The 17,865-nt window shown below is 35.6% G+C and overlaps 1 protein-coding gene across 7 annotated transcripts in view; it reads left to right on the top strand.

Moving 5' to 3' along the window:
* Positions 1 to 17,865, top strand: part of LOC131432747 (extended synaptotagmin-2) — a 41,567-nt gene that overhangs the window by 11,985 nt on the left and 11,717 nt on the right. For 4 of the 7 annotated variants that reach the window (XM_058599238.1, XM_058599237.1, XM_058599239.1 and 1 more), the window contains exons 2-6: positions 5,907 to 6,327; positions 14,630 to 14,671; positions 14,755 to 14,895; positions 14,951 to 15,361; positions 15,602 to 15,772. In XM_058599238.1, the coding sequence (XP_058455221.1) occupies positions 5,907 to 6,327; positions 14,630 to 14,671; positions 14,755 to 14,895; positions 14,951 to 15,361; positions 15,602 to 15,772 (1,186 nt within the window). Of the gene's footprint in view, positions 1 to 5,212; positions 5,501 to 5,567; positions 5,716 to 5,793; positions 5,818 to 5,906; positions 6,328 to 14,629; positions 14,672 to 14,754; positions 14,896 to 14,950; positions 15,362 to 15,601; positions 15,773 to 17,865 lie in introns of those variants that run through there. The other 3 variants (XM_058599241.1, XM_058599240.1, XM_058599242.1) reach the window with 2 other exon arrangements.

Raw genomic sequence — 17,865 nt, 5'->3', positions numbered from 1 at the left:
GCTTATTGTTTTGAAGCAAATAACAATTGAAGTGAAACTGGCGGTTAACCAAATTCTACGAGGGTTCCTATTCAAACGATACATGTAAAATCGCAGGTAAACTTACCTTGAGTTTATCTTTGATACTATATGATATTGCATCTAATTGTACTGTATATGTGAACCTGTGGAACTCATTTATACTACTAAACCGTGGAGGCCGCTTTTAGATAAGTTTCAGAATTTAATTTTGAATCTTTTAACCGTTTAATTTCTGGTGGGACAACAACAAGATTTAAGTATGCAAACCGATCCGTTGACAAATTAAAACATTTTTAAGCTTACAATATTGAAGCTTTGGAATCATTTAAATTAGGAAAATCCATTAACAAATCATCGAGGAACAAGCCCTGCAAATTAGATCCGAAAAATTTATCGCCGATAATTCTAAATTGGGCTGATAGCTACCAGAGAACCAAAATAAAATACTCAACACAAACCAATTTTTCAATGGTATGCTATTGAAATATTCAAATGACGTTATCTCATAAGTTTAAGTTAAATGTTTTCGAATCGATTGGTTGTTGAATTAAATAAATCCATCAACAAATGACTGAGTTATAAGCGTTCAAAATTATGACAGAAAAAGGTTACGCGATTAGTTTTGCATGTTTTAAATTGACACCCAGCCTCGGGAAGCGAAGTGTAAGGCATTTTTAATGGCAAAATCGACCAAAAATTTGCTAAATACATGGGATATTTCAAAAGAATCGGTAACTACGCTGATTCGGTTATTCAATAGCTAGATGATATATATGATATATAAGATACTCAAGCGAACACGGTGTTGCACAGACAACAGGAAATTTCACCAACACATAATGCGAAAGCGACAATCCAGCAAGTGAACGCATATACAATCCAGTCATCAGCTCACTGGACAAGCTACTTGTTTCATTCACAGTCAAACATCAACTAGGCAAAGAAATATTGTGCAGCCTATATTTATAGATTTCTCTTCATACGATACGGTGTTTTTTATGCATGACGCAAAGCCTCCTATGCCGAACAAGAAGTTGACGTCATTTTCTACAACAGGGATTGGTGGATGAAAACATAGGTCGATTCCAACAATTTTTTCAATAGTATGCTATTGAAATACTGAAACGACGTCGTCATACATGTTTAAGTTAAAAGTTTCCGGATCGATTGGTTGTTAAATTATAACAATCCATCAACAAATGACCGAGTTATTAACGTTCAAAATTATGACACAAAAAGGTTACGCGACTATTTTTGAAACTTTTAATTGACACCCGGCCCCATATAGTGAAGAGTAAGGCATTTTTAATGCCAAAAATCCGGCATGGCTCATTTAACATAGAATCGACACCAGTGCGAGAGCGAATTTCTCTCGATGACATTTCTGAGAATCAAAGGTTAGCACGCTGCTGTGGGGATCTTCTCTGAAGCAACAAATGGTCGCTTATTCTCGTTTCGCGATCCGATTCTATACAGGCAGTTGATTATTGCGATAGAATCATTTTACTATTGCCGCTTATTCTAACTATGTGCATATAACCTATGTATAAGTTGTGTCTATGAAAATGTCTGTGAATGCACAAGGGTTTTGAAATATTGCAACCTAGTATGAGAATCATCAAGTTGAATCATCGACTCGATTTTCTACGATAATTGTCAACTTGCGATTCTCTCTTGGGAAATTCCCACAGCAACGATCATTATCAGACTGTAATTTTTTTAAGGGCCGTGAAATACTCAGAGTATGAAGTGGAGCGAAGGAATGTAGAAAAATTCTCTCGCGGTTCATGCATTGAGAGACTCGAGTTCTTGTAGCATCTTCTACCGGATTGAAAATGTTGTATACAATATAGATAGCAATATAGCAGCTTCTGTCAAATTTTCGGCAATCACCAACACTGGATTTACCTAAATATTATAAATAAGACTATTTTTTTGCAAGAACTCGACATAGAGTTTTTTAAGAGGATTGATTCACACGTGTTTTTTATGCAGTTCGTTTAAGTGTTTAAATTCTGAAACACAAAATCAAAACTGAAGCAATAAACCCAAGTAAACACGTTATTTTAGGCGTCGTCGTTTTTCAAAAACATAATATTTTTTTTGTTAATGATTCTGATTAAAAGAAGTTCGTCGAGCTTTTCACTGAATTTATGTTGCAAAAATCACACATAACACCTGAATTTATGTTGCGAAAATTTACCATCGTAGCAGAAACACACCTGAAGTTATACCCAACAACGTCAAGTGCGTTACGTTTAAATTTCAGCGAAATCAGTCTAAATAGATCATGATCCGAGAAGTTTTAATCGTGGTGTATTATCATAACATGAAACTATATAATTTTCCCCAAATCATGACTCGTTTTGCTCATTTTTAGAATCGGAATTTTGCCCGTGTTTCGATAATAAAGTATGACTTGTAGACACTTGTTCGCAATATGAGGACACTTTGAAAAGTTTAAATGTATGACACTTTGTTCAATCGAGAGTCTTTTGAGATGTGTTTCATCACATCCCAGGTTAGATTGGATGAACAGTTCCCGGTATTGAAGAAGTTGAGCAAGTTCAAATCTTATCCTATAGGAAAACTTTTTCATTTTTTGCTCAATGGAGCGCCTTTTCAAAATTTACTTTCTGAGAGAGTAATAAGTTTTTGATCGTAAATATCTCTTGTTGTATCTAACGAATCAACACAATTTTTGCTACATGACGTCGGAAATATGATCACAATTTTGTGATCAAATTTTCAGTTGTGTGACATAATCTCAAATAATTCAAAATTAAACTTTTCTGAAATGTTTCGTATAAACGAGTATCGCCCATTAGTGAAAAAGCTACAAACGAAATCACGCAAAAAGAAACCTCCTAACAAAAATTGGATCAGTTTGGATTCTATCGCCAATTCGAGCAGATGTATTGTGTGTCGTTGGCAAAGCTAGTTTCGCTTCCGACAAGAGCGATTACGTCACAGCTGCTAGTCGTTTGCATTGGTGAAAAAAACAATGAGAAGAGGACAACGGTGGGGATCATCACACAAAATCAGCCGTTCTAATGGCTCTAAAAGTTTTCTAAAGAACTATTAGGATTTATTTTTTTGAAAATCGAAGGTAAATATCCTCAGTTTAGTGCTAATCTAGAACAGTTTGATTAGATTTGTGCACTTTTCGCTGTGTGAAATTCACGGTAATCGAGATCAAGTGAAGCCTTCTTTATTTTTGCGAAAAATGTGAAAGAGGGAAATGCTTGCATAATTCATACAATTGATCAACTAATTGATATTTGGAAGTGTTAAGGAACATGTCAGTTGTTTTCGTATTCACGACATCCAGTTATGTCTCTGACATTACCCACCCGCCTTTTTTTGAATCCGAATATCCGATTCTTTTCGGGTTCGGGTCGAGTACAGGTAAAGATTTTATTTAATCGACTTTCGTTTAACAACTTTTTCTACAAACGTTCGATTGTTTTGCAGACTTCGAAGATTTGTTTTTTTTCTTGAAACTTGGTACGAAAATAATAGGGTAACAGAGGTATTCTGGCCACTTCATATATTTTGGCCCACCTAAAAAAATTTATGGTTTTAATCGATGTTAAGTAACCCATGTTGCATCAATTTGAAGCTAATCACATTACATATTGCGGAAGGGTTTTTTCAAAGATATTACAACATTTGGTGGATATTTTTACAAAGTGGGCAAAAATAATATCATTTCTAAAGTGGGTCAAAATACCTCTGTTACCCTACATCGACTAATTTTCAAACTTCACTCTCCATACTCGCGTTTCACTAAAGCCCTTGGATGACTGAAAATATTCTTGAAACAGATCGATTGCTCATGTAGATCTTAAGATCTGTTTCACTGAAGTTCTTGGATGACTGTGAACGTTCCTGGATCAGATCAAAATAGACAAGTAGGCAATATGTAGCACCAGAGATGGCATTTCACCAGAGTGATACACGCTAGAGTCAGATTTTTGCCACACCGAGGATGCAAAAAACGAAGCACCGAACAAAGAGGAAAGCGCACTTCTTCTCAGTGTCGAATAGACAGCATTTGAGTGTGTGCTTGTGGTTAAAGCAACTGGCGCGAGTGAAACACATTCTCTTCGCATGAATCGCTCACACGCGCTCTCGTCTAAATACACCCAAGTGACCACTGGCGCGTGATGGTGAGCGAACACTTCTGTGAACTTCAATTAATAGAGAGTAGATCTGGCCTTGCTATGAACAATTTGCAAGGAAAACCGAAAATTTTACGATAAATTGTTTTATTTTGCTGATTCTGCGTGTCCACGCTTTTTCTACGCAAACCATACAGCAGAGTGCACCTCTGTGAAAGTATCTGCATCCACCTCAGAGAATTTATTAGCTAATGCTCTAGCACTTTGGTGCGATTCAGTGGAAGAGGTAAAAGGAAATAAACAAACGCACTCATGATGCGTGCACACTTTACACAACAGTTGTGTATAAATGTGAAAGAGAAGAGCTCTCGTTGAAGTTGTCAGTGCGAGGGGAGAAATTTTGCTTGCTCTTCGTCACACAGAGGAGATAGACATCTCTGTGTAGCACAATAACTATGAATAGTATTGAAAAGCTATCCATAAACTGCTGATTGTTCGTGAAAATCTTAAGACCTGTTTTCACTGAAGCTCTGGGACTACTGAGAACATACCTGGAACGGATATGAATATACGAGTAAACCATATGTAGCTCTAAAAATATGAACAGTAAACAAAAAATATATATTAGTCGTTTTGTTTCATGCTGTGGCACAGTGTAGTCTCATAGGACAATATTCCATGTAGTTTTTAGATCGTGGATCATCTCTTACGTATTTTCGTAGTCTCAGAAGGTCCTAGATGCTTTTATGTATGAACGTAAGTTTATTTGTTGTGCGTAGATGTTTTATTTAATTTAGGCGAAGTTTAATTAACGCACCCTCGACTTTGCGGGTAAATTGAGGATTCAGTGTATCGTGTAGCTTTAACAAACCCCAATATTACAGATATTGCCAATTGACATATATGACATGAGTTTTACTACAAGTTGTTTTATACGGCTGTGACAAGTTATTTTATACGGCTGTGACATCAGTATAAAATCGGTTTATTGCGGTTTATTTGTTTTCGTTTTAGATATTCGTGTTTATTTTCACTTGAATTTACGTTCTCTCATCTTCTATTTTTAGCATGATTCATACAACACACTCACTTTTCCACACTGTACTCAAATCGCCGGCTGCAAGTTCCGCACCTAGTATTGACTATCGAGGCACAGACCACTGCGCTCATTGGCCACATCACAGCGCATTACATTAATTCTTTGCCGAACAGCATGGCTGCCGTCCCGGTTTACTCATAAATATTCTCGAGAAATTTCAAATCTCTGCTTTTTGTGTTCACACCTCACTGATAGTCAGTTGTTCTACGGCATACGGTTAGGTTTGAGTATTAGAAGTGCATCGCAGAGAACTCAGGTGGTTACACACAAATTAATTCTATTTTTATGTGGTTAACTTTCTTTATTGTACAATATTTTTTCAGTTTCAATTATCAGTGTTTTGTTTACAAACAAATTGGTTGTATCTGTTGAATTGGTATTGACGAACCCGTAGTGATTAGTTTATGAGTGCGATCTGCGTTGAGAGACGTAGTTAGTGGTTTTCCATTACCAGAGCAGAGCAAAAATGAGGTTTGTTTTCACATGAAACAGATTTGAACTCGTTTCAGTCGTGCTATGAGTTCATTCTCATTCCATTCGCCATAGCATACGGATTATGTCATAGTTTTCGGTGTAAATATAGCACGTTATACATATTGTCGAGGTTAATTGAGTTATCACCTCCGGAATCTCATAGTTGTGTCTTTTCTCGTTCTGGACAGTGATTTAGCAAGCACCTCAAGTGATATTGGAGGGTCTACAGTGGCGGCAGTACCTCCCAGCGAGAGTGACAATCTGTTGGACGACGCGAATAGATCTAGCAACAGCGCCGAAATGGCTGGCGCCAGCAAGGAGCAATCATTGGAAAAAGTTGAACTAGAAAAAGCACCACCGTCAACCGACCATGATAGTATTGTATCCATGCTGTATTCCTTTACCAAGAAGGTGGTCACAGTGGGTATCATCTATTGCGTTGGCTACATGGGCTGGTCGGTAGCGTGGCTAATTACGCCGGTGATCCTTTCGGTAGCACGCGACCAATGGCGCAAGAAAAACGAAACTCGTCGAAATGTGGCCAAAGCATCGGCACTGGCGAGTGACAAGGATGTCATTTTGGCACGTCTGGGCGATTTACCCGCTTGGGTGAGTAAAAACAGTTTTTATTTGCTACAATTTCATTGAATGGTATTCGGTTTCACAGTGAAGAAAACGGGCAGAAAATTGTCGCTACAAAATTACCATTGTATATGAAACATGAGTACTTTAGCGTGATAAATGTTTCGTTTAACTTCCCAGAGCTATAAAACCACACACTTCTGAGCTTGTTTCCCATTTTGTTCATTCTAGCTGGTTGACTATCTAAAACATGTTTGGCTCATAATAATAGACATAAAAATTGTAATCTCAGTGACAGTCATACAGTTTTGGATTAAGAAGGAGCAACTTTTGTCAATTTTAGTCAAATTTACTAGAGTCTGAAGCAATATTACAGAAAAAAATTTCTATTCGAATCAATGCGTAGTAATTTTGCCAAGCAGTATGTAAGTTTTGATATTGAAAATCTGTTTAAAATCGGTTGAGTTATAGATGTTCAAGACCTGAATGCTGTCTCGTCGGTTTTATTTTTCGTATTTTGAATTCGCACCCCACATAAAAAATTAAGATGAAATCGTATGTCAACAATTTGACAGCATGTTTCCATCTGTTTGTTAGCTTCTCTAGTGATTGGCAACCGAAATTATTAGAATATAAACCTCCATTTCACTTTCACCCAAACATTTTCTATCGTTCGCAGCTGGAGGACATTGGTAGAATTGGCATTCTTTGATACAACGTCTATTTATAACTTATCACAGGCACGGCCGGTCTTCTCTAACACTGTTGCATAACAATGATTATTTTGTCCTGGTAGGAGTGAGGTGGCAATTAGTGCGTTAAGCTTATTGAAGTATTACAAACAAAATATTACTTTTTCAAGATCGTAAACACGTCAACGGAAACTACACTATCCTCAAATTAACGATTACATTATCATGTTGCTAACGAACATGAAAGCCGCAAAATGGTCGTGTTTTGTTCCTAATAGTGCACAAGGTTAAGGGGAAAGACACCTTGCAAGCGTATAGGAAATGTCAATAATGTGTGCGTAAAAGCAAGTTCCATCGTCTTTTTTCCGAAAGATAAAACTGGCACTTTTCTTGTCAAATTATTCTGAACGCCTTTCTCCAGGTGTAAGATCATACATGAATCTGTTTATATATAAATTTAGCGATGAAAGAACTGACTGCGCTTGTGATAGAGTAAAATGAATAGTGTGGAACGGGAATGATTTTTAATGGTATTTCGTATATCATATATTCAAAGCAGGGGCCTTACATCAACATGCTAGAATGCGCAATTTAATATTATTGGCCCAAGGTGAACATTGCAAAATTTATCAATATTGTTTCCTAGAAATAATTTATAGTATTATTTTTTCTTCAAAACAAGATCTACGACTATTGTTACCTATAACCGTCACCTTCATCACTTAACAATTAATTTTGATTGTATCCATTGATATCCTTACTACCCATTGTGAGTGCCAGAAATTGTACCATCTTCATTTTTGTGGTATGGGATGTAGATCTATGATATACGTATCAAACATGTAGTACGTAATACACGAATTTCTAACACCAGGAAACTTGGTTCACACTTGAGCCGCAAAATGCTCGTGTTTTTTTCAATTGAAGAAGCGAATGAAAGAAAAGATTCAAAATTTATTAAAAAGAAGGCAAATAATAGGTAGTTTTTATTTTCCGTGTACGCAGTTCGAACGATTATTCCGATTACTTTCTCTTTAGCTTCTGCACCATTTTGCGGTCGCGCGCACCTTCGCACAGTGATATTGAGTGACAACACTCATATTATTTTTATTCATATGCAACATGGTATTATATTCTTCAATAACTGATAAATAAAAATTTTCAGTTTGAAATTTTTGGAATATCGTGTGTGGGCTCGGCACTATTTAATTGGGTTGCTTTCTGGTATATGATTACACTAATACCAAAGCAGGCATTTAGTTCCTCTTAAGATTGCTTTAGTTCCTATTTAGAGAAAATATACAGCTAATGATTATACTATGTTATGGCTAGTGTGGTGCATTCTTAATACTGATCGAATTACTGTCTATGAGCCTTCAGATTCCATATTCCCCGTGATTTTTCATCTTATTACATGCACATAAATGGAGCGTCGGAGTTCACGCAAATTAACGACCAAGAACATTTAATATGGTGTCTAATTTCCATGACATGAAACTTATTGAAATAAAAAAAAGTGAATGCTAATAGCCACCATAGCGACTTTAACCAAGAATCATCGGATCACAATATACGTCCGTTAACCGACTGAGCCACAGAAACACACATCTGCTTGGCTGATAAAAAGCAAAGCCTTGGTATTACATTCCTGTAGTGGAGATTCAGAGGGTACAGAACCATTGCATGGCTAGTGCTACGATTATACTGACACTACGAATCCTTCCAGGTCGGGGCTCGAACATACGACTGGTTTGTAAGACTAGCGCCCTGTGCATTGAACCGCCAACCCAGGATATTGGCTGATAAAAGGTGCATTTAAATTCATATAGCCGCACTTGCTAGTCGAATGCAAGTCAAAACCAGTAAAGCTTATACTTATACCTTATGGTCAAAAAAGAACCGGAATTTTCATTTTAAAATTCCCATCCATTATAAAAATTATAAAAATCGCCACACGAAAATTTTTCAACTTCTTTGTATAGACGCCAAACAAAAACTAATCGTACGATATGCGTCAAAATTTGACAGAATGTGTATAAAAGTGTTGCCAACGTTGAGAGAAATAAAGTTTACCGATTGAACAAGCGCGGGAATTTTAAAATGAAAATTCCGGTTCTTTTTTGATCATAAGGTATAACTTTAAGTCATTACAAATAAAATTGTTCGTCATTTGATAAATTAGATCTTCATGAATTATATCCTATGAGAGATGCAGTTACCCGTGAAATTCAAATTTTGTGTGTGTATAAAAATTTTCAGTGCCCATAAGAAACTATTTCGATAGTCCTACGGCAAAATGACCTAACTGCAAATGAGAGCCTCTCTTTGTTTACTTTTTTCTCTGATTACTACGGAGCCATTACTGAAACGGTTTTAACTTTAAAATATTGCTAACAGTAAAACGTCAAATATAAAATCAATCCGGTAAATTGTGGAAGAAAAAGTCAACAAAGAGAAACTGTCATTTGCAGTTAGGCTTTTTTGTCATGGAACTATCGATTTTACTGCCAGTATTGATGCATATTGATTATCTTGAATGTCCCACTATTCCCATTCACTTGCTAATTTGAGAAATGAAAATGACTGTGTGCATGTCCGACATTTTCGTTTTGAAATTCTTGTGGCGGTAAAATTAATTTTACTATATCACGTCATTACACATTACGCGTTTAATTTTACTATGTCACGTCTTTACACTCTCACAAAGTCATCATTTTCACAGTCACTATTTTCACAAAAGTGCATCAAACGTTATAATACAGATACGTATTTCGAAATGTTATTTACATCCTTCTTCAGTGTATCGGTTTTATAAGTTTATTCTAATAATTACGGCTTGTGACGTAGTGTTCAATCAAATTCATAAACGTGAAATTTTACTTTGAAAATGTTTGTCGTGTGACCTTTGAAAATCGAAATGAAAATATGTTTTCCGTATCACAAAATTTTCAGCTCCGAGACGAGAAGATTGGCGATACTCGAAGTGAAAAGCAATCAGTAAAATACAGCAGCTGCCTCAAAATGCATAATGAGTTAGCTGCAGTTAGTTAGTTAGTAAGAATTCACCGAATGGTTTACCACTTGAAATATAAAATATAAAGAGTGTAAATTAAATATTATGCTCATACGTTTTTTAATATAAAATTTTAAGAATGATCAAGCAGATGCTCGATGACATACAATGTAAAATCTACTGGTTTAACTCATGTAGTTAATATATGAAATCTTACACATTCTGGACTACGCATGCTGCACGTAAGTGCTACATGAAAGTATGATGGATTGAATATGCTTTATTGTAGCATTTACGTGTGAAATACATTCATTGCGTGACTCTTCAGGTTAGTTATCATATTTGTAAATCTGACAGGCTTCCCATACGAGCAGGTGCTTCTCAAAGTTCCAAAATATCTATTCTTTGACTATATGTAATTCTATTCGTTGTGGATTGAAGCCTTCGTGTGAATTGTAGTCGTTTAGAAAGAAGTCTAAATAGCTTCTGCGATTACTTGGAAAACTGCCTCAAATGCGCGAAAACCATATAATCAATTTTCATTCTGCATTAGCTCTGTGTTTCTGATGCGATCAAGTAATTAGTGTATTTTTCCAAATAGTTGAAAATAAGTACAATTGAAAAAACATGAGTGAAACGGTTACGGGGAGAGTATTGCTCATTTTCTGAATAAAAATTACAAAAGGAACAAAGCCACACGAAGAAAATGATTACGAAAGGTCCTCTTTGTTTACTTTTTAATCGATTATCACCTAGAGTTGCCACCTCGGATGAATCGCTTGCCCGGCAATAAATTTATTTAGATAGAAAAAAAAATCTGCAATTGGAAAGAGTTTGTCATTTAATTTTCTGGCATATCTGTATGGTTTACAATACAGGGCAGGGTGAGATGTCATTTGTGAATTAATTCGTGTTCGTTAGCAGTTTTCACAGCATGTAGGTCTAGGATCGAAAATTGGGAAGAAGAAAAATTTAAAATGCTCTTCTTTGACACATTTCATGGCTGCTTCTAAATTTTCGAGTGACTACAGATTTCGCATTACACTAGCCATCCTTTTATATTGGGTAGGCATTCTGCATGCTGTAAATAAATTGGACAATTTTTTGAGTATTTGACGCATTTTACGTAACGCATTTGATATTGGAAAGTAGGTATCTCTCCCATGGTTCATGTGCGGCGTCTCTACCGATTCGTAGGTATAGACGCCGCTCAGTTCCGAATGACGAGGAAAAAAGAAACTTTACCTTTACCTTTACAATTTTATTAATATTTACAGATAAAATATAATTCGCTACTTTTACTTATCTGTTTGCTGTCGTTTCAAGAGGCAAATTCATACTGACATTCAGAACTCGAGAGCACTTTTATAACTACAAACTCGAAAATGCGGCAACTCTCCCAGAGCGACATCTCTCTCCACTTTACCCTAATATTCGCATTTTTTTCAGTATAGAACTTACCAGGAATCCAGAAATCAACGGTGCGTGGGAGATGTGCATTGATTTTTCTGAGTGGATTGATTCAATAACAGCAAATTTTCAGCCGATTGATAATATGTTGGTTAGCGAATATTTGAAAAGCTTTAGCTGTGGGATTTGATCTTCCGTAGGAACATAAGTTTTACGCATACAGTGTGCGATCAAAGAATTCAAGCTCTATAAGACATATTACTATCTATAGAAAAAATGTGAACAAAATTTGTTGTTTTTTATTTGGATGGATAAACTCTAATACTTTCATTTCAACATCTTTTACAAAATCATGATGTCTTAATCAAAATAAAATTTGGTTCAAACAAAATACTGACCAAGTTATTTCTATAAGCAGTTTTATCATTACGTCTTCCAACATAAAACTGTCACAATAACGACTAAAATATTCTTGGATATGCTCTGCATTGTCTTATTGTCTCCTTTTTGATTCAGTGAAACATTAGTTTTATTTTGCATTACGCCGCTTTCAAAACACATTTTAATTGCATTTTAGCTTATTTTTACGCCGGAGAGAATTTCAATATTAGAATCTCACTGTGGTTGATATGGTGTTTATTTGAAAGAAATGTTTTGCACCATAATTTTCGAAAAAAGAAATATTTATTTGGCTTAATATGTCTCTCGTTAGCGTTTCTATTTCCAGCTTTTTCATTTCAGAATTGACATAGTCTTCGACACTCATAAACGATAGTTAACGAGGATGGTCTATGTTCTAACATTCTTCATTTTTTATGCTATTTCTCACCGAATAGAATCATGCCTTTCGGAATAAAAGTAAGAGCTTGTATTTTTTTATTTGGCAAGCTATTTGTAATAGAGAATAAATTCGCGTGCTCTAATCGAGCAGCAGACGGTACCTACAAAACCTATTCTTATGAGTGATCTGCTATGTCTAGCTTTCTGTCTATAGGCTTAAAATGTTTAACGAAAACGGTGAAGGAAAAATGTGTAAAGACAACATCAGTAGGAGAAATGAACAATTCAATTCAAGGCTAATTCGCAATTCAATTCATGCTAATAGTTTTCTAAATTTTACTTTTTTTTAATAATCTTTTGATCTACTTAAATTTTTTTCGAGTTTTTAGTAATACTTAACTCAAGATTTAAATCATAACTTGAATTGGATGGTGTATCAGTGAATAAACATGGCGTAGAAGATGACTCGATGAGAGTAAGTTTAAAAAAAAACGTGAAAAATGAGTTGAACATGTATAGGGAGTATCTTCGCTGTTGTCCATTACAAAAGGAGTATCTTCGCTGTTGTCCATTACTACTGCTAACGAAAATAAGCTTCTATGCAAAAAATACTTTTCTAGATGCCTCTATTGATCAAAGATTAAAAAAAACCAAACATTTTAATGAGCTTGAGCGACCACTCCTGGTTGCTACTCTGTTACTGATTGGGATTAGCTGAAATTGTACAGCGAATTTCTAGATGATCCGACCTGGGATTTCCGCGCGATTTAGTATGTTCTGGTTTCAAGATGCTCGGATGCACCACTAAACTCACAAACTTCCCGAGTGAACGTTTCAACAATATCCGATATTGAAACCCTGAGAAGTCTTGATTCACAGTTCTTATTCGTGGAAACTGAAGGAAAATTTGATATACTATCGCGTAACGAATAAAAACTTCTCTATTTTTTCTAAATGCTACAAAATTAACGAGTGAATAGGATTTATACAAAACAGTCGATTCAGTGTAGTGACATATTCTATATATTATATCAAATCATTTTTAATCACCAAACAAAGGTCAACAGATTTCAGGTGCGTCTTGATTGTTTATTATTTACCGCGAAAAATGATTAATTTGTTTTTGTGTTGATCTGGGCAGCCGGCTACTGAGAAAAAAATATTAATTTATCGAACAAGTAAGGATCTATGTTATCTCTGATATTAACATTGTAATATTAAGGGATCTTCGAAATAGTTGATTTTTATCATTCAATTTATAATCGTGAAAGGCAAACAATAACATGGAAGCCAAAATACCAAATAAAACGTTTCTCAAAATCTAGCCGGAAATTGATAGGTTGAATGAAGTCTGATAACTGAAGAGAAAAAGACACTTCTGCAATTGTCGCCTATTACGACATGGAAACAGGAACCCAGTTAATTTTTTTTCGCCGGATTTCACCGGAGAAAGATAAAAGATACTTTCAATCTTCTAGTGGACCTAAGCCCCTAGAAAATCAAATAAATAAAATAAAACATTTTAATGATTGGAAAAAAGTTTGTGCTTGATAGCAATATGATGGCACACCGGTAACATTAAAAATGAAGCTACATTGATCATGCAAAGTGTGAATAAACGAAAGTTAAATTGGTAGAACAGTTTTAGTAATAGAAGAAGGATAGCAAGTTAGAGTCGGTCGGCCAGGCAAACTTGTTAATTTTTGCAATCCCATCGCATCTTCTAGCGTTGTTCTATCTGCTCCACTATATAATTATGACTTCACAAGTCATTAATTTTTAACTAAAGTTTTAGGAGTCGATAATCAGGCAACATGAAGATATCTCATCGACACAAGAAAAGCTTTTATCCTATTTTAGCATTCCGAATAAATCAATATTATCATATAGTTCTATTGATTAATTTCATTGGAGATGCAATTCTTCAGATACGGTTTTATGAATGTATGTAAATAAAAAGTGTCATGACAATGATTTTCTATCAAAGATTTACGACGATTTCTCCGGATAATATAGAGAAAGAGAGAGTGAGAAGTCACACTGAAAGATGAAACTTTTTTTTAAATATCACTCGAAAAAAAAGTTTCATCTTTCAGTGTGACTTCTCACTCTCTCTTTCTCTATATTATCCGGAGAAATCGTCGTAAATCTTTGATAGAAAATCATTGTCATGACACTTTTTATTTACTTGATGCTGAGTTATATTTCTATCAACAACCTACCTTATGTAGAACATGAAAATAAGAAAAGATATTGATTACACTTTTGTCCTATATCAGATTCCAGAGTTTTTCTTTTTAGAGGGTGAAACGCTTTGAAATAAAACCCCTACTCGGATGGTTAGCATTTTTTTGTTTTAATTTTATCATATCTGCCTGCAGGCTAAATGATATTAATTAGGATAGTATCTAACACAAGATATCTCATTTCTCAGGTTTTCTTCCCAGATGTTGAACGTTGTGAGTGGCTAAACAGGGTAGGTTCTAATTGTAAAGCAACCGCACTGATGTGATTATTTATTAACTTCTTACTCGTAAATCTTTCCCCACGTTACGGTAGATTCTGAAACAAGTGTGGCCCAATGCAAACTTCTACGCCAAAGGACTCATAAAAGACTCAATCGAGCCCAACATTCAACAGGCTCTAGCAGGGTATAAGCTGAATGGCTTCAAATTCGACCGCATGATTTTAGGAACGATTGTAAGTTTGTGTACGTAGGTTGAATCAATATTTGATGTCGTTTGTGTTTTCGTAGCCTCCTCGTATAGGTGGAGTGAAAGTGTACGATAAGAACGTGTCACGTAATGAAATCATAATGGATTTGGATTTGTTCTACGCCGGTGACTGTGATATCAACTTTTCCCTGAGTGGATTACGAGGTGGAATCAAGGATTTCCAGATCCACGGTACGGTGAGGGTTATTATGAAACCGTTGATCTCCCAGATGCCGCTCATTGGCGGTCTGCAAATTTTCTTCCTCAACAATCCGCATATCGATTTCAACCTGGTCGGGGTGGTGGATCTGCTCGATATGCCTGGGCTCAGTGATATATTGCGAAAGATTATTGTGGAACAGGTGGCTGCCATCATGGTGCTGCCGAATAAACTACCAATCATTCTGAACGATGGTGTGCCCGCGCTGACACTCAAAATGCCAGAACCGGAGGTGAGTTGTGGGTGGGATTCCGCTTAGTACACTGAAGTCTGTTTTCATGCGGGGAATGTTTGAATAATATCAAAAATGCCATAACTTTGGGAAACCGCTAGAGAAAATCATGTTTTTGAACAAATAGCTTCATTGAGTTTGTTTCGTGCAGCAAACTTGATTGTTTATTGAGTTTGGTCCAATGTTGTTGATTATTAACATTTTCGGAAGAATCAGCTCACTAATTCAATTCCATTCCAGGGAGTCCTTCGAATTCATGTGGTGGAAGCCAAAGATTTGATGAAGAAAGATATCGGTGTTTTGGGAAAAGGCAAGTCAGACCCCTATGCCATTATATCCGTTGGCGCTCAACAGTTTCGCACGCAAACGATAGACAACACGGTTAATCCCAAGTGGGACTACTGGTGTGAGGTAAGTTTTCTTGGTTGAAGTGTTTTATAATTTTTTGTATAACATGAAATATGACGATAATCCCCGATCTCATACACATATTTAGTATAAACCGTGTTAGAAATGACGATTGAGTTTAGTTTGTATAGCGCCAAACGAGTTTCGTGTTGTTATTTCGGACTAACACTACACACCACAATACTATATTTGCGTAGATTAGCCCACTGTCGTTTTAGTCGGCAATCCTAATACCATGTTTGTCAGCAATGAGTTGTGGTTAGCTTGCATGTTCGGATTATTTGGTGTCGTTCATTAAGTTTCTTTTTACCTATACCAATTGCCAGCACTCAGACCGTAACTTGTTTTGGGATACTGAATCTGGGTTATGTTGCATTTAAAGTATCGATAAGTTGTTTATTGAATTGGTTGAAAATATGTAGCATTAATTTTTTTTCATAAACTAGTATTCTTATAAAATAGTTGTTTTTTTTGTAGCAAATTTGTTGATTATCGGAAATGGTTGCATCAGTTGCAGCTTGGAAAAGTTTTGTATACTAATTTGACTATCATCGATAAGTTATCGGAAACGTGGAAATGTACTTTTTACCTCGTATAGAAAAGTATTGTTTTCATTGTACGAAATTATTAGAATATTCAAATGTAGATGCAGAACGATTGTAACATACAATATCATCATTGAACAATTACATTTGAATTTGAAGATGTATATTTTATTTATATTCGACGCTAACAATACACTAGGGCTCATTATGACAAAAAAGAACGATTTGCATCATCAGTTCACCAACTTCGACTCTAGCCTTACTTGATTGAAAAGCCTAAGCCAAAAATACTTGAAATTTTTCTAAAACATATAACTCAAAAACGGTTGGTCCGATTGATTTGGTGTCTTCGGCAATGTTTTGGGCAACTAGTAGGACTATATGGATAACAAACCTATACTGTAATAAAAACTCTATTGCTAGTTTATTTCGCAAATAAAACTAAAAATATTGATTACATCGAGAAAGGTATTTTAAAATTATTATGTTTGATAGAAATAAAAGACAAAAAGTATTTTTAAAATGTATAGATTTTCGGAAATTTTGGAAATGAGTTTTTAAAAATAATGTTCGATTCAATTCTATGAATGAAAATATGAAATAGAAAAGATTGTAATCGAAATTGACCTTTTTATATACCATTCGACTCAATTCGTTGAGTACGCAAAATGTCTCTGTGAATGTATGTGTGTGTAACAAAAATGTACACTCGATTTTCTTGGAGTTTGTTGAACTGATTTTCACAAACTTAGATTCAAATGAAAGGTCTTTTGGCTTCATACACTGAGGTTTTTTTTTACGCGGGGGATACGTACCGCGTGAAAAAAAACGCACAAAAAAACTGCGTAACTTCGGAAATCCGCGTAAAATAAACCGCGTAACTTCGGAAATTCGCGTAAATAAAAACCGCGTAACTTCGGAAATCCTCGAAAAAAACTCCAAACTAAAGAAAACATATTTTTTGATGCCAAATATCTTAGAAATGCATGAAACGTTCTGCTCTGCTGTAATCTCAAAAACAATTTTTTTATGAAAATCGACTTTGGGACATAGAAAATAAAACTTCCAAAATAAAAAAAAACGCGTAACTTCGGAAATCCGCGTAACATCGGAAAATCGAAGTTGTCCCGGGATGGCGGCTCAATGCATAGGGCACTAGTCTTACAAACCAGTTGTCGTATGTTCGAGCCCCGACCTGGAAGGATTCGTAGTGTCAGTAGGATCGTAGCACCAGCCATGCATTGGTTCTGTACCCTCTCCATCGGCTGCGAAGTCTGTTGAAACAGAATGTCAAATTCCACTACAGGAATGTAATACCAAGGCTTTGGCTTTGGAATATCGGAAATCTGCATATAAAAGGCGTAACTTCAGAAATCAGCGTAACATCGGAAATCCGCGTAAAAAGAAACCGCATAAAAAACGCGAAAAAAGAGACCCCAGTGTACCTGCTATTGAATTTTTCCAACTTTCGGTTCGGAAATAATGGGATAAAATTTGCAACAAGTGCACTTGGTTTTTTTTTCAGAAACCGTTTAACCGATTTTCTTCAAC

This window comes from Malaya genurostris, chromosome 2 (genome assembly GCF_030247185.1).
Source record: "Malaya genurostris strain Urasoe2022 chromosome 2, Malgen_1.1, whole genome shotgun sequence".
Lineage (NCBI taxonomy): Eukaryota > Metazoa > Arthropoda > Insecta > Diptera > Culicidae > Malaya > Malaya genurostris.
Note: the sequence above shows the minus strand (reverse complement) of the source record. Positions and strands in the feature narration are given on the sequence as shown.